At 43.0% G+C, this 12,219-nt stretch overlaps 1 protein-coding gene across 5 annotated transcripts in view; it reads left to right on the top strand.

The window, feature by feature from the left end:
• The window catches only part of GREB1L (GREB1 like retinoic acid receptor coactivator), a 262,317-nt gene that overhangs the window by 229,274 nt on the left and 20,824 nt on the right, over positions 1-12,219 (top strand). For all 5 annotated transcript variants that reach the window (XM_030842585.2, XM_030842584.2, XM_060310347.1 and 2 more), the window contains 4 exons: positions 3,123-3,256; positions 6,607-6,946; positions 10,911-11,026; positions 11,703-11,947. In XM_030842585.2, the coding sequence (XP_030698445.1) occupies positions 3,123-3,256; positions 6,607-6,946; positions 10,911-11,026; positions 11,703-11,947 (835 nt within the window). The remainder of the gene's footprint in view (positions 1-3,122; positions 3,257-6,606; positions 6,947-10,910; positions 11,027-11,702; positions 11,948-12,219) is intronic.

The following is a 12,219-nucleotide window of genomic DNA, read 5'->3' as shown; positions in this document are numbered from 1 at the left end:
CTACTAAGAGGTTGCATTTTAAGGCAAGTTATCAACTATAGAGGCCAAGTCAAAGTGATTAGAAAGGGGGAGATGTGTCATCTGGCTTTTCAGGTTAGAATGAACAAGAACCTAAATCAGAATAGTGGTCCTGGAAATACAAAGGATGGAAGAAATGGTAAACCTTCTAGGATTTATTTATTGGGGAAGAGGGAAGGGTCAGAGATATCTTTGAGGCGATGCCTTTAGTTGGAAAAGAGAAGTCAAGAGGAAGGTGGACCTCTGGAGGGCAGATGAGATGGATGTGGGCTGAGTGAAGACTGGGACGAGTGCACAGTCGCAAATGCAATGTGGGAGTTGTGATTAGGGCTTTACAATGAGGATTTGGAATAGACTTCAGAAATGCTAATCACTGAAGCAGCTGGTGTAGATAAAATCATGGAAGAAAGTAATGAAGAGAACGGCTGAGAGGGCAGTGAGGCCAAGGACTGAGGGTTTGGCCTCAGGAATCCTTGGTGACCTTCCAGGGAACAGTGTCCACAGAGCAGAGCATTTGGCTGGAGGAAAAGCAGAGACCGTAGTGAAAGGACAGGGAGGGCTGCATCTGAGGGTCACTGAGAGGGTAGGACTTTGGGAGGGGAGATATTTTTCTTAAGAGAAGGGACATTATCCCCAAAGATACAAGGATTCAATAAATTGTATCACTTATACTTGGGGACGTGTGTTTCTTTAGAGGAACATCATTCTGAGTTTGATAACTCGTATTTTAAAAGATAGTCCCATTAACTTCTACTTACAAGTCTGCACTTAACAGTTTAATGCAAACACAACAGAAAGGGGGAACTATTCACTTCTTATTTTTAGTAGCTCTAGTTCTTAAAACCATACTGGCTCCAGCTGGTGATAACCCATCTATTTAACAAGCTGCCCTCTCATTTTGCTAAGAGAAAGAGAAGTAAAAATGAAAACAGGTGGAGGCTTCCTGTTCCGCAGGTTATAATGCTGTCAGGGAAAGGAGCAGGCTTGGAGTTCGATTTTACCTCTTCCCAAAGAAACATGATTGTGGATGAGAAGAAATGTGAAAACCACATACATGTAAGATAAAGCTTTCCCCCTTACTCTGTGCCAAGTCGAGATAAAGAGGGAAACTCAGGTGACTGACTTCTTTCATCCTGAAATGACTGATGTGACACAGCTATTCGGAACGCAGCCAAGAATCCAGAAAGAAACAAGCAAACAAGTAAACTATAGTTGTCGCTCCATCTTTGCTGTAAGGCTCTGAGGAAGCATATTTACTCTCAAATGAGACCCTGTTCCAATAAGCAGGAGAAGCTGGTTTGGCGGGGGGGTGGGGGGTGGGCTCAAAAAATTAAAAGCTGCCAATTATAGTATTTTATTTTTATCTTATGGACCTTATAAATGACACAATTGCTCATCTCTTTGGATGGGTTACTTAAAAGCTCAGAACCAAATTCGCATTCCACTTCTAACAAAACGGCAGAAACTTCTGGGATGCATTTTTGAGAGTACTAACTTCATCCCTGGCCCAGTCTCCTTGCTCTTACCCTTGCTTTTTCTTCCTCTAATTGCTTAATTTCGTCTTATATATTTTAAGCTGCTGTGTAACCTTTATGAGTTGGAGAGTGTTTAAAGAAAAATGTCAGTACATAATAAATAACACATAAAAGTGAGAATAAAATGCACAGGCAACATGACAGCAAGAAGAAATGACTATGAAAAAGTAGTGTACAACAGAGGAAGGAAAACTATTAAAAAAACCCCACCAGATACATGAACTCAAAATGTTTATTGATTATTCTGGAGCTACTTAGTTTAAGGACAAGCAGTTTGTCACACATGTCAGGCTCCTCTGAGGAAATCTTTGTGTCACATCCCAAAATAGTTATTCATTTTCATAGTGATGAGTGAATCATCAAGAAGGGGCATAGATTAAATACTGTGTATTCTGTTTTAGAAGGAAGAAAACTATATATTTCACCTTTAAAATGAATTTTGTTTGTAAAAGTGCAAGAGAATCACCATCATTAAATAACATCAGAAAAGTTAAAATTTCTGTAATAGAGGCGTTTTTGAGTTTTTTGATCTCCAGCGAGTGCTATAGAACTCATATGTATCAATTTACAGAGCTGCTTCGAGAAGGAAAAAAATCTGACCTTCTGACTCTACAAGCCTAAGAAATGCTCTTCCTCTAAAAAATCTGAACAAAAGATAGAGAAAACAAACCATCGATGTAGTTATAATCTGCCTTAAGAAAGCATAGCAGCATACCACTAATCACATACTAAGTTCATTTGAAGTGAAGGGAAATTTCAGTTGGTGCTTCAGAGATGACTGTAGAGTTGGTATCAGGTTATATAAGGAAACACAGTTTTTGTTCAGCTTTATTGAGGTATAACTGACAGATAAAAGATATTTAAAGTATACATTGTGATGATTTATGTATACGTTTTTAAAGGATGAGGACTCCTATCTAGTTAATTAACACATTCATCACCAAATATATGTATATATACATACACACACGTACAAATATGTAATTTCTTGAGGAACCTCCATACTATTTTTTCCATAGTGGCTGCACCAATTTACGTTCCCACCAACAGTGCACAAGGGTTCCCTTTTCTCCACATCTACTGACATATCATCTCTCATCTTTTTGATGATAGCCATTCTAACAGGTGTGAGGTGATAGCCCCTTGTGGTTTTGATCTGCATTTCCCTGATAATTAGTGCTGTTGAGCACATTTTCATGTACCTGTTGGCTATCTGTAGGTCTTCTTTAGAAAAATGTCTATTCAGATCCTCTGCCCAGTTTTTAATTGGATTTGGTGGCGGGGGGGCGGGTTGCTATTGAGTTGTATGAGCTCTTTACAGATTTTGGATATTAGCCCTTTATCAGATAAGTGATTTGCAAATATCTTCTCCCATTCAGTAGGTTGCCTTTTCATTTTGTTTCCTTTGCTGTGCAGAAGCTTTTTAGCTTGATGTAGTCCTAATTGCTTATTCACAATTTTTTTAACCTTCTAGGCAATAGCCTATTACAGGTCCCTTCTCCCCCGACCCCCAGAAAATAAGACACATTGTATCCTGCCGTCACTGGGTTTTGCTCTGTTTTGAACCAGGAGGACATGAGCTGCAAGGAGAAGCTGTACTTCGGCATGAACGAGTACAGTAAATCTCTTCAGTGGGGAATCACGAGCCCACTTCTGAGATGTGATGAGACTTTTGAAAAGATGGTGAACACACTCTTGGAGAGGTAAATAAGGACTTTCAACCTTTTCTTTAGCTGTACTTGCATGTCTGAAATAGCCAAACGTCTTTTGTGTCAGTGTCACAGGGAATTTTGGTGGAGCCCAGGCTGTGCAAATGACATGTGAAGGCAGAATAAAAATAGCCTTTCCTAAGATGACCTTTCACTCAGATGGGTTTTCTATGATCATCCAAGACCAACAAAGGAAACCAGTGACTCAGAGTGGGAGGTAGAACCACTTTCTGTGTTCTGAATTGTCTCCCAGGCAGGCTTCATTGCTGCACCCAGAGATGACTTGGGCACAGAGGGATTTGCTTATTAAAGACCATTCCTCTGAGGTCTGGCCTTCCCCACACTTTTACATTTTCCTCTCTTTTCTCCTCTGTCCACCACAGGCAAGTACCCTCAGTAAAAACAAAACTTTACTCTGAGAGATTTGGAGTGTAGACTGAAGAAAATTAAAGAACAAACAGATCATTTAAGTGAGTTCAGTTCTAAGTGGCCCTCCTCCATCCCCGACCTTGGGGTTAAGATTCATGACTCTCTGTCTCCTTTTTCTTCCCCAGTTCCAGGTCAGACTCTGGAAGAGCAAAGGGTTTTTCTGGGTTTTTTTCCTCCCTGATCTTGAATCATAGACTCAAAAATTAGGCAGAGGCATTAGAATTTAACGTAATAGGGAATTCCCTGACAGTCCAATTGTTAGGATTTGGAGCAATCACTGCTGTGGCCTGGGTTCAATCCCTGGTCAGGGAACTAAGATCCTGCAAGCTGTGAGGTGTGGCCAAAAAAAAAAAAAAAAAAAGAATTTAGCCTACTAGAGGTCCCTCCCTGCCCTCCACTACAGTATTCTGTTTGATCATCCAGTGGGCACTATTTGATGAGGCACATTCTAATTTTTAGTAGCTCTAGTTCTTGAAACTGGCTCTAATTGATCACAAACCATCTATTTAACAAGCTGCCCTATAACTTTGCTAAGAAAAAAGAAAGAGAAATAAAGATGAGGACAGGGGGTTACATCCTACCCAGCAAGTTATAATGCAGTGTCAGGAAAAGAAGCAGGCTTGAGTAGGATTTTATATTTTTGCAGCTGTTGGATTTGAGAAGACTTAACTGACACTGAGATGTTAATCCTTTCACAGCACATGTGATCTTAGATTTCCAGAATCATCCCATGAGTCTCCCCTTTGTTTCCCACCCTTCTGTTCCGTCTGCCCTCTTGGAACCTATCTTTTCTTCCAGTAACATCACTCGAAGTTTTATAAGTCGTATTTTAATGGATGATCCCATCAACTCCTATACAACTTTCGTAATACTTACAAAACTACAGTTACGGGCTTCCCTGGTGGCACAGTGGTTGAGAGTCCGCCTGCCAATGCAGGGGACATGGGTTCGTGCCCCGGTCCGGGAAGATCCCACATGCCGCGGAGCGGCTGGGCCCGTAATCCATGGCCGCTGGGCCTGCGCATCTGGAGCCTGTGCTCCGCAACGGGAGAGGCCACACCAGTGAGAGGCCGGCGTACCGCAAAAAACCAATAACCAAAAACCAAAAAACTACGGTTACAGTTTAATACAAACAAAACAAACTAGGGAAACTATTCACTTCTAAATTCATAGCTCTTTCAGTGTGAAATTTAAATGCCTGTATGTCAGAGTTACTCTTTGATCTAACTCTGGCTTTCCTACATGGCCCAGCAAAAAGCATTAAGCCTTAAACTTGGATCATCTGTGCCCACTTCCTCTCGCCAAGTCACCCCGGGCTAATAATAGCTATGATTTATTGAACACTTGAAGGGATTGGCCCAGGACTGATTGAACTGAAGGATTTCTTTACTTTTCCGCAATCTACTAAATTCTTACCACGTAAGAAGACATTGTCAGAGACCTGAATAAAATCCACACTCTGTCTCTGACCAGTTGGATGATCTCGGGAAAGGAGCTGAATTTCTCCCAACCCTTAACTCAGCCTCCTTCTATGAGAAGGTGGAGTGGTCAGAACCCAGGGAATCTGTGGTCCTTTCCAGCTCTAAGTACTTCAGAATCACACTAGTCATTTGATGACCCTAACTGGTATTTGCCCCTGGGTTTTTCTGTGTAAGGCTGGTGACGACTGTTTCACTTTAAATAGAATTATAAAGTGGAGCAAAGGTGAAATCCCCCACTGGCCTACCCAGCTGCTAGGCGGCTGCATGTGCTACCAGCTGGCATCCAGAAGGGAAGTTCAGACCCGCCATTGTTTTGCAGGCTCCACGAGAGGCTTGGCCAAGCTCGGGTCCAGGGCCTTGCTTTGCCCATGCCTACTTTCTTGATATCTGCAAGCACCTCTTCATGCCTGCAAGTGGGTCCTCTTTGCCCATTTGTATTCATTCTGTCAGCAGGCTTGGCTTTCTGAGGAATAGCGCATTAATGAGAGGTTTATTTTCTGCCTGCTCTGTAATCGTAAAAACTGCCAGTTTGGCAGTCCAGTGAAGGGTGGAGGGAGGGGAATGTTGAGGTGAGTCAAGGACACCCCCTACTATTTGCTGGGCACCCTCCACCGAGCAGGGGCTCAGGTGGATAGGAGGCCACACCACTAGGGGGTGCTATTTCTCCAGCCAGCTCCAAGTTTTCTCCATCTTTATGGGAAGATATTGTTATTGCTACAAAGGAGCTGACCTCAAATTAGCAATAATAATTACTCTTTTTACTCCTGATACTCCACAGACATTACATTAGTGTCTCAATTTCCTTAACTGTAATCTTAAGTATAAGAGAAATAAGCTAACAAGCATTCTAACCCCAAGCCACCAGCAAGAGGTTAGGATCTAGGGATGATCCATTATGGCTCTGTTGAAAATATGAACAGACCAGTGCTTCTAAAAGTGCAATGTGATTGTATAAAATAGATAACTAATAAGAACCTGTTGTATAGCACAGGGAACTCTACTTCGCCACACAGTGGAAACTAACACAAAACTATACCCCCCCACAAAAAAATGCAATGTAATACAAATCACCTGGGAACCTTGTCCAGCCTGATTCTGATTCAGTACATGTGTGGTGGGAGGATTTGGCGGTTCTAACAAGCTCCCAGGTGGTGCTGCTGTTGGGTGATGCTGCTGGTCCAGAGATCGCACGGGAAGAAGCTCAGGTCACTAGACTGTCCCTAAACCTCGTGAACTTGCTGTACCTATCCCAGCAGGATCTGTGAGCTCACCTTTTCCTTCTAGTGATGGGGGCTTCAAGGTCATTCTAGAGCTCAAGCCCCACTCCTGTCACGAACCCCTTCCCGCCATGCTTAGTCTGCATTCCTACAGCACAGACCTCGCTGTCCCAGTGGGCCCCACACCCAGATGCTAGCTCCCTGTGTTCTGTTGAAGGTACCCCAGGCTGCACAGCATGGTCGTCCGCTGCTACCTCCTCATCCAGCAGTACTCGGAGGCTCTGATGGCTCTCACCACCATGGCGTCCCTCCGAGACCACAGCACGCCGGAAACACTCAGCATCGTGGATGACCTCCTCAGCTGCCCAGGAAAAAACAAAAGTGGGAGGGGACACATGCTCATTCTCAGGGTGCCCTCCGTGCAGCTGGCGATGCTGGCCAAGGAGCGGCTGCAGGAGGTGCGCGACAAGCTGGGGCTGCAATACCGCTTCGAGATCATCCTCGGGAACCCCGCCTCTGAACTCAGTGTCGCAGCCCACTTTGTGGCGCGATTAAAGGTTAGCAACGGACAGACGTTTGTTCTGTTTTCTAGGACTCCCGTGTAGGTGGCTCAGAGGCCTGAGTTTGATAGAGTTTTGCACATGTGTCGGTGTGATCTTCGTGACCATGTTAAGGCTAAACTAAGGGACGTGTCCACTTTTCTAGTTTAATAAGATTCTGTCCGGCCCCCCTTTTAGCACATGCATGCAGTTGGTCTTCCATGCTCTCCAACTGCAGGTGCAAAAATGCGATGACCCAATTTCACCCCATGTTTATTGACCTTGTTCGAGATGCATCTAGCCCACGGCCATCTGTTTTCTCAGAAAAAAAGGTAAGTTGTTCTCTCGGACCTCCGTGGGGCACGCCTTTAAGTATCATCCGTTCACTGAATCTTTTCTGTCCGTGTAGCCTATCTGTCTGCTCAGAGTGGGTAAAGTACCCTGTTTCATCTTCAGTGCTCATAGAGAACTACTCCCCACCCTCGTGCATGTGGATTCCCCAACAGTTTGCTGTTTCTTTGTATTTGCTTTGGCCTCAAGGCGTGGTCTGGGCTGAGATTCAGCCGAGCCTCCTGCGGAGAGATTTGTGCATGGCTAAGCGCCGCCCATCCTCCACCCCCGCCCCACCCCCCTGCACGGCCAGGGACGCACTGCTTTTCCTGAACCCCTCCTGTCAGGCATGGCGGGCGGGGGATAATTTCTTAATCAATTAACCTAAATCTCTACCTCATGCCCTGCTCAGACTTTTCTGGGGACTTTTATAATCCAATGTGTCCCAGACATTTGACAGCATTTCATAAAATCCTGCGTACACATAGATATGGTACTAAGCTAGGTACTATGTGTCTGGGGTAGACCGACATGGTTTCTGCACCTTGCACACCAAACACTGAGCTAAACTGGGTGAAGAAAAACCTAGTTTGACATAAATTGTATGAAAAGAAAGCACGTAGTCTTAGGGGATTTGCATTCCCACCTTGGGCTGCAAAATGAGAGTGTTGGACTGCATGATCTCTAAGAGCTCTAATTCGAGGATTATTATTTAGTGTTCATAAAGCATTTTGCAAATGTAAGCCTTTGTATTGTATTCTATTACCTAACAAAATGTCTTGCATTAGCTTGATAGGTAGCTGGAACAAATAAATCTGTCTAAAAATAGAAGCTCCTCTATTTAGTGGAAGTTGTAACATTTACGTTTCACATATGGATATATAGATATAATGCTCACGATATTAATTTAGAGTCATAGACCACATTACAGCAGAATTCCTGGGGTAACTAACAAATGAGAGTCCTGAAATTCTTCTTACGGTATAATTCATAGAGGCATAGGTTGTGGGACAATCTGAATAATGCTAATGATGAGGAATCTGCAAAAGCAGATTATCAGCACTGCTCTGTGAAGTCTCACACACCTACTGCAGGGAGATGGTCTAACAGGATGTGAGGCTGCAGGGACTTCTCTGGGTCTCCACTGACCCTGACCAAGTGCAGCTACTTACAGAGTCTTAGGTCATTTGTTCGGACCCTTCAGGAATGCCAATCACTAAGTCGGTATAACTCAGCAGTCCTAAATAATATGCCCCTCTGGGCCATTGTTTGAAAACTGCAGTCAAGACCTGAGCTTCCTAGCCTGGCTGCTAGCACATCAGAATCACCTGCAGGGCTTCCAAAGGGCTGCTGGGAGTGTGCGCCATACACGAAGGGGGTCTCAAGTAATTACTTCTCAAAGCAGTTATATCTCAATTCTCATGGGTCGCTGCCAGGCACCAGCCACACAAAAGAGATTTCCATATGCTCAAAACCTCTCGATCACATCAATCCATCCTTTTTATATTCTCTATTTGTGTGGAAGTGAAAATTCGAAATCCCTTTGGAATGTTCACATCCTAAGAAAGACGACCACTTGCCAGGTGGTCTCTGTTTCACCTGTTTATTTCTTTTTTAAAAATTTTGTTTGTTTATTGGCTTGTATTTCTACCCCCATAGCCTGAAATTTCTATGAGGACTTTTCCTCTCAATATGAATAGCACCCAATGAAGTTTCAGGGCACAAAAGAGGCACATGTAAAAATTTGTTAAATTAATTAACCATTGTAGCATTCTTTGACTCTCATTCACTCTTCTTCTTTTTCACCTGTTTATTTCTAAATTACCAACTTTACCACTGACGAGATAGCAGCAGTGTGCCTTTCATCTCTAACGCTGGGTAAAATCCAATGCCTCTTTTTCCATTAGATGGTCTTATTTTTGTGCTTACCTCTAATTATCCTTTAGAAATCGTGGTTAACTTATAAGTGATAACAAGTACTTTGGAAGGATACAAGGTTTATATCTAAATAAATCAGTTCATCCAGAAGGCCTGTGAAGCTTTCATTAGGTTTCCTTGGCCTTGAACCCCATATTATCCCTGAAGTCAATGCTCGCCTAGTCTTTTGTGTTGTCTTAACTGCCTCTGCAGGAAAATCATCCTGAGGGCATGACAGATCCATAGGAGAATGGCAGCCATCAATCATCAGAAGTAACAATGTGACAGAAAAGCATTTTATAGGGGGTTTAGCTAGCTCTGCTTGGTCAAGAGTAAAAGTGGAATTTGTTTAATCATCTTTTGAAAATAAATCTCCTTATAAAACATAATATCTGTTATCCCATCATTATAACCCAACCTCATTCTTGATAGAACGATGAAATATATTCGAGGAGACCCCAGTGTCAGGGATATCATAAATCCAATGTGAAGGCTTATGAGTAAAACGATTCCTATTTGCAGAATTATTTGCTTTGAATTAGGTAATGTTCTGGTTCCCTTTGACATGAAAATATATGGAAAACTGAATTGGGGGGAGAAACTTTCTTGTAATATCTTAAAAAATATTTTGACAGATTAATTTTCTAAGACATAGAAAGTCTCTCAAACTTGTAAACAGTTACGTAGACCCACTGAGTTCTCTGTGGCAAACATATGATAACAGATTGGGCAACAGGATTCAGGTTGGTTCTTCCAATTTTACAAGTTATATGCATTTTACTTGCAGTAATCGTGGGTATATTTAATTCCAAAGACTGGTTTTCCTAGACATCAACAAATCAATAAACAAACTCTGTTATATCATATCATATCTTGCCTGATATATTTCTTTTTATCCCATTCTGATTTTAGCAAAGGAAGTACCAGTCTATTTTAAAATAAAATTGTATGCTTTACTTAATACCTCACTTCTTAGTCCTTGTTCCCAAAAGCATTATCTGAAATGCCAGTTCATTTCTTATAACTCCTGCTAGAAAGCCGATATAAAGCACAGTTAGATCTACACACTTCATAAAAAGTAGTAGAAACCACCTTCTCTACTTAAGAGATGGTTTATTTTCTCTCTGCTCTAAAACAGACAGAAAAGTCTATAAGATCTTTTCACTTTTGAACATCTTTCAAGTTGGGATTTTCTTCCTCTTGATATATTCATGTTTTCAGATTGATGTTCCATTTATTAAAGATATTCGTGTGTGTATATGGGTTTATATATATGAGAAGTACTACGTGTGAGGAGTTTTGTTGAGATTCTTTTATTAGTCATTTACAACTGAAATGGTCTTTTTCAGTCAATCAGTCTGAAGAGTCTGTCCATTATATGAAGGAAGTGTACTTAAGAGCCTTGAGTCAACTAGTTTAACTAGGATTTCTGTAAGGTTTGCACCATCGGTGGAATATTTCATATTGTATGTTTCTTTGACCTGTGTGGCTAATGTATGATATAAACCAAGATCTCCTGTTTTATCCTACTGCGATAAAACGAAAGGCTACATTCTTCTAGAGTGCTTTGTGCATGTCTTTTAGTAGTAATTAAAATATATGTACACACACAAACACACTTACTGGAAGTCATTTGGAACCACAGATGTGTATAAAGCCTGGCTGTAGAAACCTTTAAGAAGGTGGGAACTTAAATGAAGGGTTTTAATTTTATTGTGTGGGTTCCTTTCTACAGACTTGGAGAGGAAATGAAGCAGAAGAGTGGACCCCTCGGACGTACCAAGATCTAGAAGGTCTGCCTTGTATTGTGATATTAACTGGCAAAGATCCCCTTGGAGAAACCTTTCCCAGGTACAATGTGAATTGTTAGTTTTTATTTTCCATTAGTTACCCACCTGAGCTGGTGGTGAAAACTTGGCTGACGGTCACCCATTTCATTCACTTGGCAAGTGAGAAGAGCATTGTTTTATTCGGGGATATGAGAAACTTAGCCTTCCTTGAGTCTTTCTTTGGACTTTCCAGAGATAGCCCAGCAATCTGGGGAATGGGAGATAGCCACAGATGAGAAGTGTTTATGCATCGAAGCAGGGCAGCCAGAGGGGCAGGGAGGAAAAGCACTGCCCCCAGTGAGGAGCTCTGGGGATGAAGTGTCTGCTAGTCTGCTGTTCCCTCAGGGACCCAGGGCCTGTAGGTTGGAAGGCAACAGCACCAATAATCACAGCCCTCACTGAACGCTTACCGTGTGTCAGGCATCGTGTTAAATGCCTTACCCTTGTCATGCCATTCATTCCTTTCAGTAACTGGGTCAGCTGGACACGGTTACTCTATTTTATATGTGGAGAAAATGAAGTGAGTAGCCCGAGGTCCTAAGCTAGGAGGTGGCAGAGCTGAGGTGCACATCAGGCATTACCTGGCACCGAAGCTCACGATTTTGACTGCTGCGCTGCGCCCAGACACCCAGACACACATAGACATGGCATGCCTCACCAAAGACAGACTCGCCAAAGATATCCTTACTTTCGTGCAGGTCTTTGAAGTACTGTGACCTCCGGTTAATTGATTCAAGCTATTTAACTCGCACGGCCTTGGAGCAGGAGGTGGGTCTGGCGTGCTGCTACGTCTCAAAAGAGGTCATCCGGGGGCCCACTGCTGCCCTGGACCTTAGTGGCAAGGAGCAAGAGAGAGCCGCCGTCGGCGAGAACGGTGCCGAGGAGCTGCTCATGGACCTGGAGAGGCCCCAGAGCAACAGCAGTGCCGTCACTGGAACCTCAGGTCAGTACTTTCTCTTTCGAGGGATCAGAGGCAGGAGGGAGGAGGGGGGTAGGAGTATGGAAGGCAGAGGCATCTGCTGACTCCCATCAAGGCTTTCAGAGCCTTGGGTGACTCAGGCATCCTGTCCAGACCTTGGTTCTCCGGGAGAGATACTTGGGAAACATGACTCTTGAGCAGCCACAAGATACGTTCCTGGGGAAGCATTTAATGAAGAGCTTGCTGCTAAGCTAAATAATACAGAAAATAAATTTCGTCAACCCCAGCTGCCACCA

Source organism: Globicephala melas, chromosome 13, assembly GCF_963455315.2.
Source record: "Globicephala melas chromosome 13, mGloMel1.2, whole genome shotgun sequence".
Classification (NCBI taxonomy): domain Eukaryota; kingdom Metazoa; phylum Chordata; class Mammalia; order Artiodactyla; family Delphinidae; genus Globicephala; species Globicephala melas.
This window is presented reverse-complemented; position numbering and strand designations above follow the sequence as displayed.